At 41.5% G+C, this 22,465-nt stretch overlaps 1 protein-coding gene across 2 annotated transcripts in view; it reads right to left on the bottom strand.

Annotated features, from left to right (window-relative positions):
• Window positions 1-673: 673 nt before the first annotated feature.
• Window positions 674-22,465, bottom strand: part of PRDM6 (PR/SET domain 6) — a 108,527-nt gene continuing 86,735 nt past the window's right edge. For both annotated transcript variants that reach the window (XM_027546978.1, XM_027546979.1), the window contains 3 exons: window positions 17,731-18,073; window positions 8,685-8,861; window positions 674-1,679 (listed from right to left, as the gene is read on the bottom strand). In XM_027546978.1, the coding sequence (XP_027402779.1) occupies window positions 1,565-1,679; window positions 8,685-8,861; window positions 17,731-18,073 (635 nt within the window). In that variant the 3' untranslated portion in view covers window positions 674-1,564. The remainder of the gene's footprint in view (window positions 1,680-8,684; window positions 8,862-17,730; window positions 18,074-22,465) is intronic.

Genomic DNA, 22,465 nt, shown 5'->3' with positions numbered 1-22,465 from the left:
CAGGAAGACAATGGGAAGGCTAAAAAGACAAGGAATTCCTTAAAAGGGTGTGTCCTGATATCACATGACCAAGAAACCTACAAAGACTGCTGCTGGTGTGTGCTCTAAGCTGTTCAGATTTACACTGGTCATCAAGGTAGACTCAGTCTCTCCAATGTCGCTGGGAGCTAAAGGCCTATAAGCGAGGGCTGTCAGTTCTTCCCGATGTTGGATCATTGCGTGGAATAGGACCCAATCTTATTGAGCACCGTTGCTGAAAGGCTAGCTGAAGTGACACTCACTCTCCTAGCACTCAATCAAAGGTCAGTGAAACTGTGCACACACTCCTTTCTCTCTCAGTAGATCAATGCTGAAAGAAGAATATTATCAAGGGCCAGAGGGGATGAGAAGGTAACTCTTCTTGATAAAATTAGCTGTTCCAGGGCAGTCTGTTTTAACCACAACCCTCTGCATGGCTCCTCCTCTCAAGGTTTCCTTGTCTGGGCTATTTTCACCTATTTTTGCAGAAACGCTTCCCCACACTCAGGAGGGCATCCTAGGCTTCCCCTTGGAGGTACAAGGAAGAAAGATGAAGATGCCTAGAATGGTCTTGACGGTGGGGCTTGGCATGACTTTTGCCACATATTCAATGCTTTCATAGACACAACAAAAAAATCACTGGAAGCTTAATATCTTATATTCAGCCTCTCACTGAAGTACTTTATTTTCGTGGGTTTTTTTTTTTTTTTTTTTTTTTTTTTAACGCTAAAATGTTACTGAAAACATGAAAACAAAATTTTCTCAACTACCTGCTTTGGAACAATAATATACTGTATTATGAAGCTCCATACATTTTAAATGTTTCTGAAATCCTGACAGGACACGGTTAAGTCCCCATTTTTCTTTTCCACTTGAATTTTAAATTTTAAACCATCTTCTTCCTCTTTCAGGCTCTTCTGCATCAAGACCAGCTGCTGGATAGAAGGAGCCATGAGAAAAGTGCATGAGAAGTAAGCGTGGAAAACACAGACATGGAGCGCCTGTAGGGCTGAAGATGGCCCAGACTCAGCAAAGGCTCCAGCAACTGCATCCGTAGTCCCCGCTGGGCGGCCCGAGGCAGAGGCCAGGCCAAACTGCAACAGCAGGAAGAAGGGTTGTACAACGGGTCCCCTTGAATTCATGCTACTAAAAAAGGTGCAATGAGAAACAAGTCCCTGTGCATTCTCAGTCACAACTGTGGGCAGAAGAGCCCATCCGATTCCTCCCTTTGGTATTAAATAACAGTTTTTTTAAAAAAAGCTTTTTAGAAACAAAGCAAATACACGGTGGGCCTGGAAATGTAAGCCATCCCAGGTTGGTTGTCCACTGAAATGAGTCTCATCCCTAGTCATAAATAAATAATCTCTCTCCTGGTCTGACTTCCACGCCAGGATCAATATCTCCTAACATCTTACTTATTTTATTACTGCTTTTGGTTTTCTGGGACTGATTGAAAGTTGCTTCGAGGAAATCTTTGGTTTTGCTTAAGTGTCCGTGACATTTAATCATGACTTTCCTTGCAGTTTAATTCCAAGCAGTCAATCAGTTAATCCACTTCGATTGATTCTGGGCTCTCGGTTATTGGCTTGCACTCATTGGGCATCCGCTGGTGTCGGCTCAGCTGGGTGGCCTGCGTGAAGCTCCTCTCACACCTCTCACACCTGGAGGAGGCAAGAGAGAAAATTGAGACCAGGGAGCAGGGCCCGCAGGGTGATGGGCTTCCTCTCATCCTGCCTAATCAGAACAGACACTCCAAAGTGGCTTCAGATTTTACCGGCTCAAGAGGTTTAATTGGTGGCTCCTTCCAAGGCCCGGACGCCCGTGATGGGACAAAGCCCGGCTGATGCAGAACAGAGGGATCTGTCAATAGGCAGGGGGAAGGTGATTTCTCCAGAGGGCCCTGTCCTGCTGCAGCTCTGATCACTGTCAGTTCAAATAGATAAAGAACAAAAAGAGATTTTTAGGAGTGAGCCATCAAAGCAGCAGCTTGTCTGCAGTTTTCTGCTCTGTAACCCCAAAGAGAAATGGATGACAAATAGAATTTCACCTGCTGCTGATTTGAAATCGGGAATTCTACTCCCCTCAGCACAGTGGCCAGAGAGCCATCAGCCCTGAATCTGGAAACTGGAGGAAGCAATGCATTAGTCTGTGGTGAGTGTGGGAGGTGGGTATGAGTGGCCGCTTTTGTGCAAAAGCTAGAGTATTGCACCTCAACCAAAGTTAGGGTTAAAAAATGTTTGCAGAGGGATAGGGAAAAACTCAAATTCAATCAATATTTGTGTGTTTCAAGTTCACCTCTCTACCAGACACAGAAGAAAGAATGTACATGTGGGCCATACTTAAGAGTCGGTGTGTCCATTAAGAACAAAACTGGCATCACGTTTCAAGAATATCTCGTCTCCTTAACTTAAAAAATAAAATAGCTAATCTAGAGACCTTGGGCCTAACCCATCTTCCATGCAACACATACCAACTCGCTTGATGGCTACACAATCTTCAAAACACACACACACACACACACACATACACACATCCAACGGTGTCCTCTGGTTTTTCTATGGTGGTGGTGGTTCCTGGCTGGTTATCGATGATTGTGTGTGTATACACATGCGTGCACACACACACACTGCAGAAGCAAGCTCTGCAGACAGTGGCTTCCCTGTCACTCAGGCTGCTTGTCTGGGCTACCTGGAGCACTGGGCAAGCACCCACTAGGGCACAGCAGCCACCTTAGCTCTCCCCCTAATGTCCTCTCCTCAAACTTTTGAAGGAAAAGATACTGGGGAGAGCTGCAGACACGTGTCTTCTTTTAAATGAGGCCATCCTGGTCACTGGTGGGGCTGAGGGAAAGCCCTCAGCAGAAAGTCCACATTGCATCACACGTGCTGTGAGCCCCATTATCCAGTCGGAGGGTCTCTCATTTTCCTTTTGAGTAAAGTACACAAAGTGCTTTGCTAGGAAGACAATTACCTATAAAAATAAAGCGCCTCTATCCATATTAGGGAGTCCCACCAATTTTTTTTTAACATTGGGAGGCTGGAGCTTGACCATCACACTTGGATTTTTCAGGGCTCCTGTGCCAGCTGGATGGTCAGGATGAGGAAGTTGTGTTTCTTTGATTGTCTTTCAGGGAATATTCTTAGCAGCCTGTTCCACTGTTAAAAACTGCACTGTGATCTTGACAAATGTATAATGTCAGCTTTAATGTATCAGACCTATCAGCTCAATGAAAATAACTCAGAAGTATTGATCAGTTAATGATTTTTGGTGTATTCATTAACGTCCATGGGCAGCTTATCCCCTCTCCAGAGCTCCTGAAGTGCTGATGACATGCCAGCGAACTGCTGATTGTTTATTAGAAAACTGATTAGTTACTGGATTGGTGTGTCAAAATATACTACCTTTCACTGCCTGATAAACTTTCAAATTATTATTTGAAATAATTAAAAATTTTTAAGCTTGAGAATCAATTTCAAAGAGAGCAGAAGAGTTTGAACAATTGTAAGGAATGACCAGTCACGTAGGTTGTGCTTTTGTACCTGTGGTCTTGTGTATCAGAATATAAACAGTTCAGAAGTGGGAAGTGCAGTGCTTCGCGTACGGCAAGGGTGCATGTCTATATATAAGCATCAGACAGTACAAGCTGGGTTGACACTTTTCTCATGTGTTTGCCTAAATGCCTCCCAGATATTTACACTCATGGAACCATTTGTTGTTGTCATAGTCGGGAGATTTACTAAATCTATCGGGCTCCTGAGATCATCACTGAAAAATCTTCTCTAGGGCCATCTGCTCACCAAGTGTGAGTGAAAACGTACGCAGATGTGTAGACAGTTAACTTAGATCCTTTACCTAGGAATTTCCCCTTCTGGAGAAAAGTGGGCTACCAGAATTAATACTTATGTGTGTTGGTAATTATAAGAATACCGTTTATATAATTAAGGAAGTAAAAAAAGCTTGATAGAAAACCATTTTTTAATAAAGGAAGAGCCTTGGTTTTATGTTCATCATCTTTAATTTTAGAAACAAATCTCTTCACAAATCATTTTCATAGACCATAAGAACTCATCAGGACAGACTGACAGCTCTGGCAGGTCAGAGCTGGACTTCAGCTGGACTGGGATTGAACTAATCCTGAATTACAATCCCAGACAAGTGCCTGGGCATGGGACCCTCCAAGCTTGGATTTCATGCTACTTAGCAGAAAAAAAAAGAAGGAAAGACATGGGTAATGATCCAGGAGGAAAAGACCTGCTCGGGCACAGGGTCCTTCTCACGGTGCTGATGTCACAACCTTGAAGGAAATGTCGCAGGAACAACGAAGGGAAAGTTGTCCAAATATTTCAGCAAAGAGCAAGTCCCCAGCTTTGTACCAATGTGGGCATCTTATATAATTACACTTGAGTTCCTTTTAGATTTGAGATCGTTCTTTACTTAACATGATAGTTGACTGGCTTATAGGTTCAGAGGGAGCTTAACAATTGTCATCTGAAACTGACTGAAGTGTAAAATGATGTCAAGTTCTGTCACACAGAAAATATGCAGGAAACTTTCTTTCTGGTCCTCGATGGCCTGTCACCAAATACTTCCTGAATTAAATCAGATTGCTTCATACTTATGATGCAATGCACATTCATTGCATATTATGCATATTTACTGATGTGCTTTTTTGATTTGCTTTGATTTTGACTAGATCTTGTTAAAATATAAGATGCTTTTTGGAATATCCTTTGATTATTTTCTATACTAAGTCAAATTGTCTTAAGGCAAAAACGTAGTGATGAGCATTTCCCCTGCTTCTAACGATGAGGAAAAGAAACTCTATGGAAACTCCTGGTCTTCCCAGGCCCAGAAGCCAGGCATCAAGCAGCTCACATGGATTCCAGGCAGAGCAGCCTCCCTGAAATCTTGAGAGTTTATGTTTAATAACAGAGAAGGAGGAGGAGATCTTATTGTAAAGAGTAAGTTGGAGACTGACAACTTCCTTCCTTCCCTCCTCTTTTTGATAAAGCGCTTGGCAATTACTGTGAGATGAAATGAAGTCTTATCTTCATCCCTTGTTCTCCACAACTTCCAGTCTCACAGTACAAACTGAAAGTACCTGATCCTTTGAAATGTGCTTTTCCTATGATCTCCTTCACCTTACACATTCGGAGTCCACAGCCCAGGTTAGCCGTTGACAAGCTCAAGGTCTACCTAGAGCATGGGGGGAGGGGGGAGAGGGGAGTTTTTCAGTGGGATTTCAGCCAATCACACCATGAGACAAAGCCTGGAATGAAACTCTCTTCTCAATACCAGATCTTCTCCGGACTGCTTGTACGGCACCAATCTTGATTTGCCTTGAAAAACCACTTTTCAGCGGAAGATTTTAGAAGTTATAAAGGGCTTTCCCCTGCTGGGGCCTGGCCCCCGAGAATCCTGCAAAGGCCTCCCAGGCCCTGGGGTGGGACAGTTTGGGGACTGAATCCTTTGCGGCATCTATTTGGAAGCTGCCCAAGGTGTATAGTTTAGGGTTGTGCTTCTTTACAAGATTCTTTTCCTTCTTTGCAAAATTGTTTAAGTCAATACCCATTAGTTGAAGTAGTAAAATTAACTGTTGTGGCAAAACCCATTTTATTGACTAATCTGCAACAAACTTTTTTTTTTTTGAATGTTTGTTTTATAGGCTTGTAAAAGGATATCTTCAAAATATTTACAAATGTCCATGGGATGGATATCCATGAGCTATAGTTGGAAGATTCCCAAAATTCCCCTGGGATAGTTCAATCCTGAACGATCCAGTTGTATACACTGAAGGATTTAGCTTTCCATTTCCTAGAAGACGTTTATATCTTGCACTCAAAAAGTAAGTGTTCACTCAGGTCTCCCCTGGCAATATATATTTGAAAAAATTTTAAAAACCCCGCAGCATGTGGCTATCTTAATACAAGAAGCAGCAGAAGGAACTAAACCATGCACAAAGAATCTGATCCAACCAACTCTGGGGTTTCTTTGTTTTTCCAGATGAAATTAGGTTACGGTCCCTAAAAATACTTTGATAAAGGAAAAACATACAAATACTAAAGTCCTGGAACTACTAATCTCATGAATTAAAAGTAAGTTAAAATGGCACCTTTATTGGAAACATGACAAAAACGGGATGTTAGAGGAAAAAAATTGAGTGGAGTCAACGAGGTTACACTTAAGTAACACCTTAACATTAACAGAAATCTATTTCCCATTCTGACCCTGAAACCTCTTCAATTAATTACTAAAATCTATTTACACAGCAACAAGATAAAAATCAATCTGATGCCTGGCACTGTGTCTGTCTGGCTACCTTCTCTAAGGGGCCAGGAGGATCGTTGGCCCTCTTGCATCTCTGCTTTTGAAGAGCTCTCCTGCTCATAGGCACAGGGAGTGTGCCATTGTTATCTCCCACATCCAGAGCAGTGGTGAAACCAGAGATTGTGAACCCCCTGAGGACCTGGGGCAATGACAAAGCCCACTGTGCAGGACACAGACACCTGCCCTAGGGAACTCCAGGGCTGTGCTAACCCACTTGGTTCTCACAGTGGACTAGAAAGAAAGGGGCTGCTCAGGGCTATGGCAGCCCCAGAGAACACGCCTGCCTGGTGTGGTGCAGGCTGGATTTTTAGACCTCATCCAGTCCCCTCACCAGATGTCTTATGCAACAAACAAGCTCCACCCACCAAACATAGACAAAAATGAAAACTTGCAATTATTAATTAATGTCGTAAATTAAACCACAATGGAAAATAGTTAAGAATAATGAATAAAGGTTACTAATTCGTGAGGAAGTGGGTGAAGATGAGTGTTTATGACCTTTCCCTCAGCTGCGGACACTGAGGCATGCGGGATGCAGACCAACAGGACTCTGCCACTGTGAGCCAAGCCCCGCCTCCGGCTGAGCACCATGGCAACCACATGCTCCACCCGGCAGGTCCGGAGGGAAAAGCATGCGGACTGACACTCTGCGGAGACTCCTTGGCTGAGACCAGCAAGGGGATTCGCCTCCTACTGCCTGAATCATTTCCTTTCTTGCTTGATCTTATCCTATAGAAGCAAGGAGATCAAACCAGTCAATCCTAAAGGAAATCAACCCTGAATATTCACTGGAAGCACTGATGCTGAAGCCCCAATACTTTCACCATCTGATGCAAAGAGCTGACTCACTGGAAAAGACCCTGATGCTGGGAAAGACTGAAGGCAAGAGGAGAAGGGGATGACAGAGGATGAGATGGTTGGATAGCATCACTGATTCAATGAACATGAGTTTGAGGAAACTCCGGGAGATAGTGAAAGACAGGGAAGCCTGGCTTTCTGCAGTCCATGGGGTCACAAAGAGTCAGACACAACTAAGTGACTGAACTGAACTGAACAGAAGGTAAACAGAGTGTACATCCATGCCCTTTTCATGCTCCTTCTTAATGAAGTACAGTCATCATGGCAAATGAGCAAAGAGAGAGGTAAGAGGGCTGAACAAAGAAGAGCCTATCACACAGACAGTAAAACCTGTTCTGAGATGACCAATTGTTCACACAAGCTGGTTCACACTCCCAAGCCTTTCCATATCCCACATGGGCTTCCAGAAAGCCTTCTTCCCTTGTAAGTCTGGAAAACTCCTACTCAGCATTCAAAACATACCTTAAACCTCATCTCCTCCAGACAGCATTGATTACTCCACTTCCGTGCTACCCGAAACGCTGTATACACACGCCTTACTGTTTTTCAATTTTGCGCCTTCCCCTATGTGGTAATACTTGCTTATTAATTGGGCTTCCCCCAAAACTATGAGGTCGTCAAAGATTAGGGGGCTGAGTCTCATTCACCTTTTTATCTCTTATGCCTAGCAGTGTGCCTAGCACAAAAGAAGGTGCTCAATAAATATTTGCTGCATGAATGAACACACACATACATGAACGAATGGGTGAGAGAATGAAAAGGCCATCTTACAGGATTCAAACGTCCGCTGTTTTCATGACTGTGCTGTATCTAGAAACATCATTTCCTGCTCAGGTGTCCTTGCCTTAGCCAAAGCCCTTGTCTACCTCTTTCCACATTCCTTGAATCCTCAAGAACTCAAACATGTCCTGTGTTTGGTTTTGTTTTTCTTTCTTTCATTACCATGGTAAGTCTGAAATCCAAAGGGGCACATTGAGAAGCTACCAGTTAGCTGCTGTAATAGATTCAAACCTCCTTACATATAAAAGAGGAGGAAATCATTCATCAGAATTTTAAAGGGTTCAAATTTCCCAAGAGACAATTATTCAGCTGTTCTCAACTGTGGCCACCTTGCAGATGGCCACAGATGGCACTCTGCGAGGCTCCCAGTTCAAATTCCAGAGGCACAGACCCTGAGAAACTAGAAAGAATCTCTAAATTACTCATTCCTACTTCATTATTTTACTTATGAGAAAACAGATCACAAAGAATGTCTCATGTTCAAGGCTGCACAGCTCAAGCCAGGCTCAGTATATAAATATTCTGAATTCATTTTCCCAGCATCAGCTACTACACAAGCAGGTAATTCTGCAGTCTGGACGCTGACTTTATACCCAGCCTTCTCCAGCAGCTGGCTGAGGTGGGCACTGCTGCCCACCTTGTCTGCCGGCTCTCAGGAAAGGCGAGGAGAAAGGAAGGAGGCAGCACGAGCCACTACTTACTTGAAGGGCTTTTCTCCAGTGTGGGTTCGGATGTGGTTGTTGAGAGTGGTGGCCCCAGCAAAGGCACGACCACAGTAGCCGCATTTGAAAGGCCGGTCACTGGAGTGAGTGACCACGTGGTTCCTCAGTTCTGAAGGCTGGGAAAAGGACTGGGAGCAGTGGCCGCATTGGTAAGGTCTGCAACAAATGAAGACACTACCTGGTCATTATATTCTACATTAGTCAGTAGAAGTTAGCATCACGAGGCTAGGGCCAAAATGTTATGGTAACATTCAGTTTTTGTAACAAAGCATAGAGCTGGGGCCACTGGGTTCTCATTACTATACTTGTTGCCACAGGAACAAAATTCACAAAGCTGATGAGACACATTCAATACCCCCACGAATATTCCTTTCCAATATTAACCACACCATTTCCACAACTTCTATTTCCTACTTTGATCCCCACCCCCAGGCAAATATGGGAGCTTTGAGAGTACAGACTTGATGAAGCAGAATGGTATAAGAGAAAATATGTAATTGTCTCTCGTAATTCTGTGGCACTTTAACTTTACAAAGTGCGTTAAAATCAATTATCTGGTTTAATCTTTACAATAATCCTCAAGGAAAGCAGTTATTATTATCTCTGTCAGTTCAGAAAATGGAAGATAAACTGTCCTCAAAGGAAATAAGCTCTTGATGCCAAGGTCACTCAAGAGTGATTGGACTTTATTCTAAGTCCCAGGCAAACAGGCAGGCAAGTTGACAAGCTGCATGTGTGTTTTAAAAGATACTAGGTGGTCCTGGGCTCTGTCTACAGCACATCCCCAACTTGTGGCTATCTGGTAGCGCACAGATCAACACGGTCATGCACTAAGATTTGCTTCTTTGAAAAAGACATCCTGATTTCAATTTACTCTCTCCCCACCCACAACCCTGACTTATATTTATCCACTGGGTCTTTTTCTGAAACTTCAGCTCCCCAGTTTAATCTGGTAGCAAGCGATGATTTATAGTAGCCCAGAAATGACAGGATATCACTATGTTTGCAGGAGGAAGACTGGGATGCAAAAGCAAATGGAAGGAAGTTGTGACAAATACCTGATAATTAGCAAGATTATCAGAGCACGTTCTTTTCAGCTCCTGAGAAGGAAATCAATTTTTGGTTTTCATAAAATAGATTAAAATTCTGTCTTCTCTACAGAAGCTCTTCTGCTTACTTAAGCAGAATCTGGTGAGTGATATAAAACCTGGGGAGTTTTCCCTATTTGAGGCTATTTTATATCATTCCTTGACAGGGCTCTAATTTGTTTATCAAAATTTTTGTTAAGAAAATTAATAATCTGTCATGAGAGATATCAAGAGAGCTCAGGAAGCCCTGGCTTGTGGCGCAAACATTTCTGGCTGTGTTTAGAAAGCCAGTGACTAAAACAGTCTTAACTGCTCTACCTTTAGCAAATGCATACGTTCCAATGACTGGAAACCAAAATGTAGGGCCAGGAGACAACGGTGACCGAGCATGTACAACAACTCAATTAAGTGCAAAATAAAGTGTACCCTCTCATTTGTCAAGTGAAGTGCTTAATTGTGGCTACTTGCCTCACTGAACACAAATACTATTATTTTACCAGGCTTCAGCACACTGAGCACTGATTGTAGAATTTTTTAGCTTGATTAATAGTCCAGGATTGGTCAATAACTCAATACTATACAATTTTAATTACTTACATTTAGAAATCTATCTGCTTTCAAACAAGTTTCCAAGAAATATATAAGAGTCCTTGGTAAGGAGTTTATCAAACTTGACAAATTGCACATGCATTTTATTACAATGATAAAATAAAGCTTTGATGTCATTAAAATTATATGTAGATGAGAATGTCCTTTTGCCAAATCTATTCTTTGTAGTAACCATTAGCCTTAGAGGGGTCCTCCAGAAATCATTCTCTCGGGGTGAATTTCTTTAATGTTACTGAAGATCATAAACAAAATAATGTATTAATATATGCTATATCCACTGACAATTGATTTTTCTAATAGTGAAGGACCATTAACATTTATTAGCCTCTGGTTATCTATTTTTAATAGCTATCACAATAAAAAATAAGCCACTAAATAAAACCAATTAATCTTTTCTTCTTTTTTTCTAATTCTTCTGTCAAAAGTTGGAGTGATTTATCTCCTGTAGTCAGAAGTCATTCCAGCCTTCTTATACTAATAATCAAGGTGGCAAAGATTTACACACCAAAGAGAAAAAATGACCACAGAGGGGTTTATGCTGAATTCTTATATCAAGGTAACAACAATGAAAGGCAAACTGGATTCTAAAACATCACCTTGGCCAGTACTAGCCTGAGAGAGGTTTGCTAGGTATCCCGTGACCTATGGCACAGCTTTTAAAACTCTGCACAATTCAGCTGAATGAATGGAATGGCCTCAAATGAGGGAAATGGAGATGAGTCCTGCTTCAGCCTCTGAACCTAATCAGCTGTGGGACTTGACAAGTCGCCCAACTTCCCTGTCCCTCATCGCTCTGGTAAGCAGGATGGACTGAACTAGTTGCCCTCTCACATCCCATCCTGTTCTGCTCCTGCTTTTAGATAATCAACAAACATGTGCCACCTAAGGATCTGGCCAAGACGCAGCCTCATGGGAGACAGCATCAACCATGTGACCTCCACCCTCCACCGTCCAGCCAGTGCCCTGTACCCAGGCTTCCACAGTTTTGTCTCTAATCCTGCTAATTAAAATATGGACTATTTAAACTAACTTGGTAAACCATTGAGACTTCCAAGCAACAAGAAAATCTAGAACTGAAATACAGGAACAAACTTTAGCTGATCTCAAAAAACAAAGTGATATCCCTTTAATTCTGGTACCCTGAAGAGTAAGATTTTAGACCATATTGTCATATTCACCTTTGCAGATACTTATATTATGTAGACTTTAGTACCAAAATGTGTACTCTATTTGCCATTATAATAACAGATCCTCTCTTTCAGCCTAGAAATATATGGAAAGTGAGCCCTCAGGAAATATAGACAAGATCTTTCTTTCTCTGGATTTTCAATATTTCTCAAGAATGAATAAAAGGAAATGATCAAAAAGTCAATTTAACATTGATTGCATCCCAGTGTTGACCTAAGCACACAGGAATACCTTTAAGACAGAATAAAATCTTCATGCCCAAGAGCAGCGCTTAGAAAACATCATGGTTACTACAGAATCTCAGATGTCACAACTTGTTTGGAAACAATTGACCTCAGGATTTAAGACTCTGTAGGTATGTTTTTATTAGCACACCCTGACTCCTCACCTCTCAGTTTACATCTAAACGGCTTTGAGGGCACAGAATCACTTGCCATTTCTCAGCTTTTTATTCTGATGACTAACATTCCCATTAACTTTTCAAGGTCTGGTTGTATAGGGGCAATATAGGGATGGAAGAGTGGGAGATGCAAACTCTTGGGTGTAAGATAGGCTTAAGGATGTCTTGCACAAGGGGAATACATTCAATATTGTGTTGTAACTATAAATGGAAAGTAACCTTTAAAAATTGTACATTTTAAAAAAAGACTCATAGAATAGAGGGTAGGGTTTGAAAAGTTCTACAAATAGAATTTTTTTAAGTGAAAAAAATGAAACTATCAACAACAAAAAAGTAAGTCTTAATTTATTAAACTCTTGGATACGATCCATTTCAATTCCCAAAGTCTGCATCCCTTTGATGCAGAAGCAGCTCAGGAAGACTGGCATTGTCATGTGCCGTGTTCAGCTTCACTCTTGATAGGATCGCAGGTCACTGGGCAACTAAATAGACTCTCCTTTCTAAAGCACTTGGATTCTCTTCAAGTTATCATACACATATATCATTTTATTATTCTCCAGACAAATGCAATGAGCATTCCTCACAAAGCAATCACATCTAGTAACCAGAAAAAGCTTTTGGCTGTTTGGTTTTTTCTAAACACTACTTGAGATACCTAGCAGTGCTGATGGAATGTTCTGTATCTACACTATTCAGTAGGGGAACCACGAGACACACACAGCCACTGAACACTGGAAACGCGGCTAGGGTGACTAAGAAACTAAAATATTATTTTACTTAATTTGGATTAATTTAAATAACCTTGTGTGGCTTGTTCCAACACAGAAATATCAAGTTTCAAGAAAAAGTAGGAGGTGCTCCGTCCTCAACAATGAAATATCTAAAAAAACAGACAAAGCCTGGGTCGATTTAGTTAGCATATATCAATGCCGGTAAATTTCTACGCAGAAAGAAAGCAGCAGGATGGTTTTCTGCATCCCCTGGCATTCTCTGCAACTGGTGGCTCCTCTGCCAAAGATGACGAGTAAAATGTGCAATTCATTTACTCTGCGTCTGTAATTGGTTTGGTGTACACACAGGAAAAGGATGAAAGGTTTAACAAAATTAAGTGTGGTTTGGTTTAAAATATTATTAATCCTTCCTTGATTTTTCTTTCATGGCATGAAAGCCTCCAGGACAAAAGCTGTTCAGTTGGGCCCACGTTCCCTCCGTGCTCCCCGTCAGTCAAGCCCTAGAGCCCATCCCCAGAGACTTCAAACGGGGCGCCGTTTAGGTCACTGCAGGCTGTATTGAGTGAGAAAAGAACTAAGCTCTATGTAAGAAGGAAAAGATTTCAGGAGACTGGCAGAAGTACAGAGCCAAGACACTCGGAGAACATGGAGAGCTAGGGAGAAGATAACCTTCACACGTAGGGGAGGGGGAAACAATGGAACAGAAACACCGATGCATTCCAAAGCAACTATTATGGTGATGGATTATCTTCAGGTTCCTCCCATCACACAGCTCTTTCTAGAGTTATCTTCCCCTCTGGTACTTCCACATACAATTATATAAACAAGGACGCTCAAAACACAAATGTGAGTGGCTGATATTTGTGAGTGTGTCAAATGTGAGTGTGTCCACGAGTGTAAAGGCAAGCTTTCCCCATGTGGCACAATCAAGAAGGAAAGGAAAATGATGCAAAATAAAGATAAGCACTGTAGAGACATTCTGCAGAGAATAAAATAGAACATATTCATCAGAAAATAACCCACTGTGATTGAAGGCTTTGCTTACTCCTTTCTGGAGCGCCACGACCACTGCCACTACCCCCAGTGGGACCTTGGAGAGTCTCTGCAGCAAAAAACAGAAGGGAAAGGGATTTCTAATTCCTGGTTCAAGCACAAGTCTGTCAAGCTGCCCTGGCCTGGATGATAAGCTTATGTGCCTGTGTGTACACTTGGTCACTCTGTCATGTCTGACTCTTTGCGACCCCATGGACTGTAGCTCACCAAGTTCCTCTGTCCATGGAATTTCCCAAGCAGGAATACTGGAGTGGGTTGCTATTCCCTTCTCCAGGAGATATTCCCAACCCAGGGATTGCATCACATGCATTGTTAGGCAGATTCTTTACCACTGCACCACCTGGAATAAACTTATGCTAAACCATAAATGTTTTTTGAAATCCCTAAATAATATCTAGGTTGATCTAGATTCCTATAGCTTCCTCCCTTTGAATTTACTCATGAAAGAAAAAGTCAGTAGCTTGAGAAAAGGGAAGAAGAAATTTGGAGCGGTGGGGAGGTATGTTTAATATTAGGACATCCCTGGTGGCTCAGATGGTAAAGTGTCTGCCTACAATGTGGGAGACCTGGGTTCGATCCCTGGGTTGGGAAGATCCCCTGGAGAAGGAAATGGCAACCCCCTCCAGTACTTTTGCCTGGAGAATCCCATGGATGGAGGAGCCTGGTGGGCTACAGTCCATGGGGTCACAGAGTCTGACGTGACATTAACACAAAATTAAGAAATAACAATCCTGTGGCTTCTGGACCCTATTATGGGTATATTTTTATCTTTAATGCTAACTGCTACTTTGCCAGGTCAAATGAATTTTCCTCTTGTGTTCAATGTAAATAATATGGCAGTGAAAATCGGTAAGGCTGCCAATCCTGGGTATCCTCGGATCTCTTTCCTTTGTATCAAGGCATAGACTTACTGATGGTCCCTCACATGAAAAAGCTTACAAATAAAGACACACACAGTCTCTTTGATGAAAGTTCAAATGTCTTGGGTTTCATGGCCAAATATTCAGTCTGTTGAGTGAAAAATCTTTTGGACCTAAGATTCGGGGGACTGTTTCAAAACTTGGACACATCTGAAACTAAACTCTAGCTTGTTTACTTTTTGACTTTGTCTTCTGAGTCTCCCTTTCTTGCCTCTAGTTGTAGCAAGATTTTCCTATCAAAATAAAAGCATTTGTGTTTTTCAAATAGAAGGGAAATGGTTTCTGACTGGCAGGTTCTAAGTTTTTTCACTGTTTAGGGCTGAATGGGCACAAACTGCCAAGGACTAAAAGTCAGTTAATTTATGGAGTCAATCACTAAAGAAAATACGTCTATTCAGCAGTTCAAAGTCTCCACGTGGATAATAAAAGACTCCAAATCTCACAACTATGCACAAAGTGATGCTCCACTTCAGTTCTATATATTTCTCCTCTGCAGAAATTCACTCATGTGGTTAAGAATTATGGAGAGAACGTCTTCTACCCCCAAATGTGCTGGTACAGGAAAGCTTGTGAGAGTGTGGAACACCAGCCATACAGCTCTTCCAAGCCTATATCCTGAAAGCACATTATGTATCTCAGTGAAACTAGTGGGTCAAGGAGACTGAGCATCTCTATTTCCCTTACCCCCACTAACCAACTCAAATGTGATGGAATAATTCAAGCATCTCCCTGTTATTAATAAGAAACACTGTACTTTATTACTCTGCCTATAAAAGGACTCCTTCATTGAAGTCATAATTCTTACTTTTAACTTATTCATGAATGATGGTGACCCCCTCTCAAGTCTTCACCAACAAAGTACAGGGAAAGGAGAAGGAGATGAGGTGATCTACCTGCATATCAAGTACATTACTTCACCCCATCTGGGAGGGCCTGGCCAAACCACGCCTGGACATCTGCATCAAACAAGCCCAGTGGGGTCTCACACAGGATAGGAGTCTCAAGCCACCTGGATTTTTGCCAGTAGCTCTAGATTAGCTTGGAATTGGCAATAACCTAACAGTCTCTCGTGGAAGTGTATTTTGTACACTTCGTAAGTTTTCTAATTTGTCGGGCACTTGTCTGACAGATTACATAGATGCTTTACAAATTCTAACACTATTATCTGACAGAACAGACTTCACAGGAACTTAAACCAGAATACACACAGGGTTTTCGAAGCGAAACTGAGGTCAGACAAAACAGTCTGTTTTGCTATCTTTTTATTTACCATGATATATTTCATTGTTTCATATGACATTCAGTGTGAAGTCGTCATACTCAAAGCTAAGCTTTCGGTTCCTCCATCCAGAAATTTTCAACTATCATTTCATCTTACCTAGTGTATTCAGTTGTGATGATCACAATGAATCTCTCAGGATACACCTAAACTCATGCATACCTAAAGTCCCTCAATTTAAAAAGCAAGTTTATAATAACAAATTGTAATGCACTTCTTATATTAAAAAAAAAACAACCAAAATGCTTTGCAAACTTTGAAAAGATATATCTTTAGGCTATCTGTATACTTGCAAGGAAAGCAAATTAAAAAAAAAAAAAAAAATCCTTCTGGAGTAAGAAAAACATTTCCAAAACTTTTGTGTTCCCTTAAAGCCAACACTACAAAGATATGCAGAAGTCTGTTGGTATTTTCACCAGGAGGCTCTCCTACTGAAGGTAAAAGATGATACAGACACAGCTGCCTTAATGGCCTTAATATGAATGTTTCAACATCAATCAGTTACAGCAATGCTTTGATGCCAAGCAAGTGGTGTCTAGCATGGCACAAAAGAAAACATATACACACATAAAAATGCATGTGTACCCTAAAAATGGATCATTATCTGAAATAAAAAGATAAAAAATATAAATTAAATGGAAATAAAATAAATTAAAAAAATAAAAAAGATCTGCCCCCTCTCCAACATCCTCCCTGCCTGCTTGGGTTCCAGCACACTGCTGTATCCTGCAGAGCTAAGGAGGGGACAGTTGGGTGCATATATCTTAGGGCAAGGAGTGCTGAGTGGCTTAAGGTTAATCAGTGGCTAAATTAAGAAAATTAATTCAGGAGTCCTGCTTTGGAGTCTCCTATTCTACTTCCAAAATTTACTTTCTGCCTTTATATTAAAAAGTTTTTTAGGTAGTTTGCATTTAATCAAATTTTCATAGGATGTGAAGGAGAGATAAAACACTGTCCTTTCTTACTGAATTAATTTGATTTTTGTCTTTTGCGCTCCCAGCTATCAAGACTGTCGAATAAACCCGTTTTGATTCATAAATAATAGTTCCATTATGTCTACTGTGCCACTCATCAAAGTACCTGAAATTTTAATTCACTTGTTCAGCTAAATTTCATCTTCAGTTCATGGCCATAAAATTCTTTATTGACAAACTTTCAAACCAACTTTGACTCCGAGGTATCTAGTCAACATTTTTCTTCTGTGTGGATATTAGTTTATTGAATAAGTGGCATCTGTTTTCCTCCACATCACTAGCAGAGTAGGTATTTCCTTTTGACAGCTTTGCAGGATTTATGGGTTTGCATGCTCTGAAGAAAAATAGTACTAAGCAAAAAATTCCAATTCATTACCTCTTAGTACTTAATTAAGTTCATACCCACGGTACACTGGAGGTGAACCCTGAGACGACTGTGACAGCAGCGGAGCGGGCAGCTATATTATCTTTGGAAGACAGAGAGGATTCTAATTATCCTGACCTCATTTTTCCACCTATGATATTCATAAGTTTGCACCTTCTATTTTGCCTCCCTTTAGACCCAGGCAGAGCTCTTTGGAAAGTGACAGATTCCTTTCTGCAGCCCCCGTTCATGCAGCCCTTCTACACAATAAAGCCAAAGAAGCACCTCACATGACTCTCAACTTTCCAGACCTCTGATTGCAGGATTTTCCCCCAGGTGTGGCCGGAAGAGGCGACAGGAAGGCAAGCAGTGAGTCTCACAAGCACGCACACCCTGGGAACGACGAGAGGTGGGGTTACCTGTCAGGGTTCTGTGTGCACACGTGCATCTGTAGCAGGATCCGCTGCGTAAAAGTCTTAAAGCACTGCCCACATTTCCAGAGGTGCCAGTCACTGAACTCCGAGTGGAGCTGGCTGGTGGAGGTGGGGCTCGCCAGGACGCGCTGGTTCTTCACGCTGATTTGATTAAATCCAGATTCCAGGGGCCCTGACTTATCCAGGAGGGAGAAGTTCCTGCCGCACGGAGTCTGGGGGAAGACAACAGAGCGCTGCTGGGGAGCCTGGGAGAGTTTGCTGCTCTTGTTGAAGGGCTGCAGGGCGTCCTGTCTGCACATGGCTTCCATGACTGTCGAGGGGACATTTACTGGGAGAACAGCAAAAGTTTGAGATCAGTTTTATTTGCCCTTCAAATAAGCAAAGCACAGGCTTCTAAAAAATTCCTAGAAGTCATAATAACAAACAACATCTAAAAAAATTCCTGTAAGTCTGTATTTTAAAAATTGGCTTTTCTGGTCTCAGAATAAATGTAAGAGCAGACAGTTTGATTTGAGGGGGAAAGCACAATTATCCAAAATGAACTCATTCAATGTCTATTTATTAAGCAATGATTATCTGCTCAAGATTTTCATAGATGGTCTTTGCCCTCACAGAGTTACTTATGACCTGAGATAAAAGACTCCATAATGAGGCTCCACACTGCAGCCCAGATGTGGAGACCGTTGAGATGGGAGGTGCAGCAGGGGACAGGGAGAGGAAGGAGGGCTCCCCGAGAAGGGGGCTTTGAGCAGAGAAGGGAGATTCAGGCCCTCTGGATTTCAGGCCTTCCGCTCGATCCTGTCAGCACAAAACAGGTTTTCAAGGAAAACTGGCTGAAGGATGAAGGCAACCCTATGAAAGATGCCTGGAGACAGAAGTCTGGCACGCTGGTGGGATGGCGGGGAATCAGGCCGACAGAACACAGCATGGGTTTTCGGCACTGGGGGAATAAAAGGGCGGCAGGGGGCAGACCTCAGTGGGCCTTTAACGTCCAAATAAATAAATAAACAAAAGACCTTGGGCCTAAGAAACAGACACTGACTGTTTTTGAGCATAGGAACAGCAAGAAAAAAGAAAGAATTAGTGTTCAGGGAGGGCCCGAGAGAGGCACAATGCACAGACAGGGTGCAGTGGATAAGGTGAAGTGGGAGGCAACAGAGTAGCAGTCATGGAGCTTGAAAGTTGGGCTTTCGAATCACAAAGAGCTATGTTCAGATCCTAACTCTGCCTTTTATTAGCTTGGTCACCTAAGGCAAGTTACACAATCTCTCTGTCTCTGTTTCCTCATCTGTAAAATGAGGGCAGTGGAAACAACAATCTTCACAGTAATAGCAGCATGGCTTAGTGATTCAGATGGCCAAGATTTAAACTCCACTATCTACAGCCGTCCCTTGGTATCCAGAGGGGTTTGGTTCCAGAACCCTTGCAGATCCCCAAATCTGCTGATGCGCAAGTCCCTTATATAAAATGGCACAGTATTTGCATATAATCTACTCACACCGTGCTGGATACTTAAAGTCATCTCTAGATTAGTTATAACACTTAATACCATTTAAGTGCTATGTAAATAGTTGCCAACATACAGCAAATTCAAGTTTTGCTTTTTGGCACTTTCTAGAATTTTTCTTCCAATATGTTTCATCTGTGGTTGGTTGAATCTGCAGATGGAACCCACGGATACAGAGGGCTGACTGTATTACTTTTGACTGTGGGCAAGTATAGGACATCTAAATCCACAATTTAGTCCTTGGTAAAATGTAAAACGGTCATCAGAAGGACTGAATGAGATAGTGCAAGAACTCTTCATTGGGCTGATGCTGCAGCTCCAATACTGTGGGCCCCTGAAGTGAAGGGCTGACTCACTGGAGAAGACCCTGTGATGCTGAGAAAGACTGAGGGCAGGAGGAAAAGGGGGCAATAGAGGATGAGATGGTTGGATGACATCATCAACTCAATGGATAGAAGTCTGAGCAAATTCCAGGAGATGGAGGACACAGAAGCCTAGCATGCTGCAGTCCATGGGTCGCAAAGAGTCGGACATGACTGAGTGACTGAACATCAACAACAAGGACGCTTTACCTCTGAGTGTTGTAATAATCACATGTATAAGGTGAATTCAACAAAGGAACAGCTTATCTTGCAGGGCTCTGGATTGGCCCATGCAGTTGGCCTGGCCCGTCCTGTCTTAGGAAGGAGAACTATCAACTTAAAAAAGAGACTCACAGACCAAGGGAGAGTTTGTCTAGTTGGCAGTTCTTTACCCTGAATGCATAATAGACTCACAGGGGAGATTTTCTTAAAAATACCAGAATCTCTTGGTAGGGCCTGGGCATCTGCATTTTTAAAAATTCCCCCCAAATACTTATAATATATAGATATGAGAACAACTGATCCAGTTCTACCCTCTCTTATAACCAAAAAAAGAAAAAAAAAAAAAAAAAGCTGAAGGTCTAATAATTTGCTCATGGTCTAATAACTGGCCATGGTCACACATTTGGTTAAGGACACAGCTAAGCTGGAAGTTTTAGCTCTCTGATTTCCAGGGTGATTTTTTTTTTCCTGACCACAATCCAATTCTGTGTCTACTCAATAGCTGTGTTGCAAAAATAAAAAAGGACATTTCACAGCTAGTACAGAGGTTTTTTGTGTGTGTATACAAACCCATAAATAAACATAAAAGTTATAAATGCACCTACAAACCCATGCATATACATATTTATGTCTATATTTCATGTATAAAATTTGTGTATAATTTCAACTTCTGGGGCAAAAGTGTATCACCAATATGAAATGTGTGCACACATTTTAGACTTTCAAAAAAACCTTTGATTGCACAGAGGCTGTGACTTCTAAACTACATACTGAAAGATAAGAGAAATGTTTTATGTTTTGGCTCTTTCTTAAAAAACAAAACACCAGTACTGTCAAGAGATTAAGGTAAAACTCCTCTTACTTAGCCCATTTATAACTAATCCGGAAGAGATAAAGCAAAGGGAAACCCGCAGGTCTTCAGGCAACACAGAGCTCTGGTGGGTTGGGAAGGCCAGACTAGCAGGAAGGAAGGCAGGGTGGGGAGACTGTGGAATGAAGATGTCATCAACATGCAAGAGAGCAGGAAAGCCAGCCAGAAGCTCACTGCTGGAAAGAGGAATATGATGTCTCTGGGGGAAATCATACAAATAATACTCTGAGTATAGATTATAAAGGCTGACTTCTCACTTAAGCTCTTGGAAAGTAACTCAAGAAACTCATTTTCAAAAATTGTTAAGGTCACATCACCTTTTTATTAAAGAAAAGAATGTGTGGGCCAATAGATTTTTCTAAGTTTAATAACCAAAGTCAAAATAGTAACAAAGAAAAGTTTATATTAGCTTTTAGGATGATTTGGGATAAACAGGGATCTAAGTTAATGATAATAAGAGCATTGAGGTAATAGGAGTTGGGATGCTTATTCTCTGTCTTATTTTCTCTTACAGGGTCCTCAAAACAAACATGTTTTCAAGATATACCAGCAATGCTTACACTCTATATTCTGCTTTTGGCATCACCTTTTCTTGTACTTGTGAATAAATTCAATCTTACTGAACGAAATGGGCATATAATTTAGAGAGAGAAAAAAGTAAAGCTAGGAATGGATAATTTTCACAAAAGAACTGTATTTGCTCTCAAAGTTGTTCTGCAGAGTGCCTGCACATGCCCACAGACCCTAGAGGTCTAGATACCCTTAAAGGTCTAGAACTTTAAGCAGGACTTAAAGGACGCAGAGGATCATTCTTTCTGAATACCACTTTGATGGGGCCAATAAACAAAAGTGTTAATGAAAAACAGGGAATTATAAGAGGACAAGAAATGAATCAGAAAAGACTATGCTATCCCAAGCCAAGACAGTCCAGACAACTGCAAAATGCCCAGAGACAACTAAGGAAATTCCTCCAAAGGATAAAGGGGTTTCTCCATGAAGACATGGTAAGCAAAGAAGACTTTGTCTTCAGTCTATAAGACAAAGATTGAGGGGGAGAGGGAAAACTCTGGAAGCTCTAAAGGATATACTCAAGAAATAACGTGAACTCACCAAATCCTGCGAAATTAAAATTCTGAGAGAGAGCAATACAGGATCTGTATAACAAAGTCCTATTTTACACCCTCAGTCATTCATTCAGCCCATGAGTGCTTACAGAGCATTGGTGACAAGCCAGACACTGCAAGCGCTGCAGATATAGAGGAACAGGACAGTAATAGCCCGACTCTCAGACCATTTAAACTCTCATGAGAGAGACAGATATACAAACGTCTTCACAATTATTTACTTGGTTTCATCAAATTTAAAGTTCCATGAATTGCAAGCTGCACCATTAATTTTAAGTCACTGTCATTAATTTTAAGTCACTGTGCATTGTAAGACCAGGTTCAGAAAGATTAAAATGCAAAAAAATATGCAAATCTTAGAATTGACAATATATAGTCTCTACAAGTATAACTGCTGTGACAGAGAAGAAAAGGAGTCAGGAAAACATCTATCAGGGCTGGAAACTTGAGGTAGGAAAGATAGTTTCCTTGAGACAGATACCTTGAATGTGAAGTAAGTTAGTACAACAGAGGACGGTGGGATCTGTAGCAAACCAAATAGAGCATAGGCAGTCTGATGATGCTTGAATTAGAATTTTACAAAACACTAAGTGAGCCATACAAAACATTTCTGAAGACTATATGTAGTCCATGG

Source organism: Bos indicus x Bos taurus, chromosome 7 (genome assembly GCF_003369695.1).
Source record: "Bos indicus x Bos taurus breed Angus x Brahman F1 hybrid chromosome 7, Bos_hybrid_MaternalHap_v2.0, whole genome shotgun sequence".
Classification (NCBI taxonomy): Eukaryota; Metazoa; Chordata; class Mammalia; order Artiodactyla; family Bovidae; genus Bos; species Bos indicus x Bos taurus.
The sequence above is the reverse complement of the archived record's forward strand: the minus strand, read 5'-3'. Positions and strand labels throughout refer to the sequence as shown.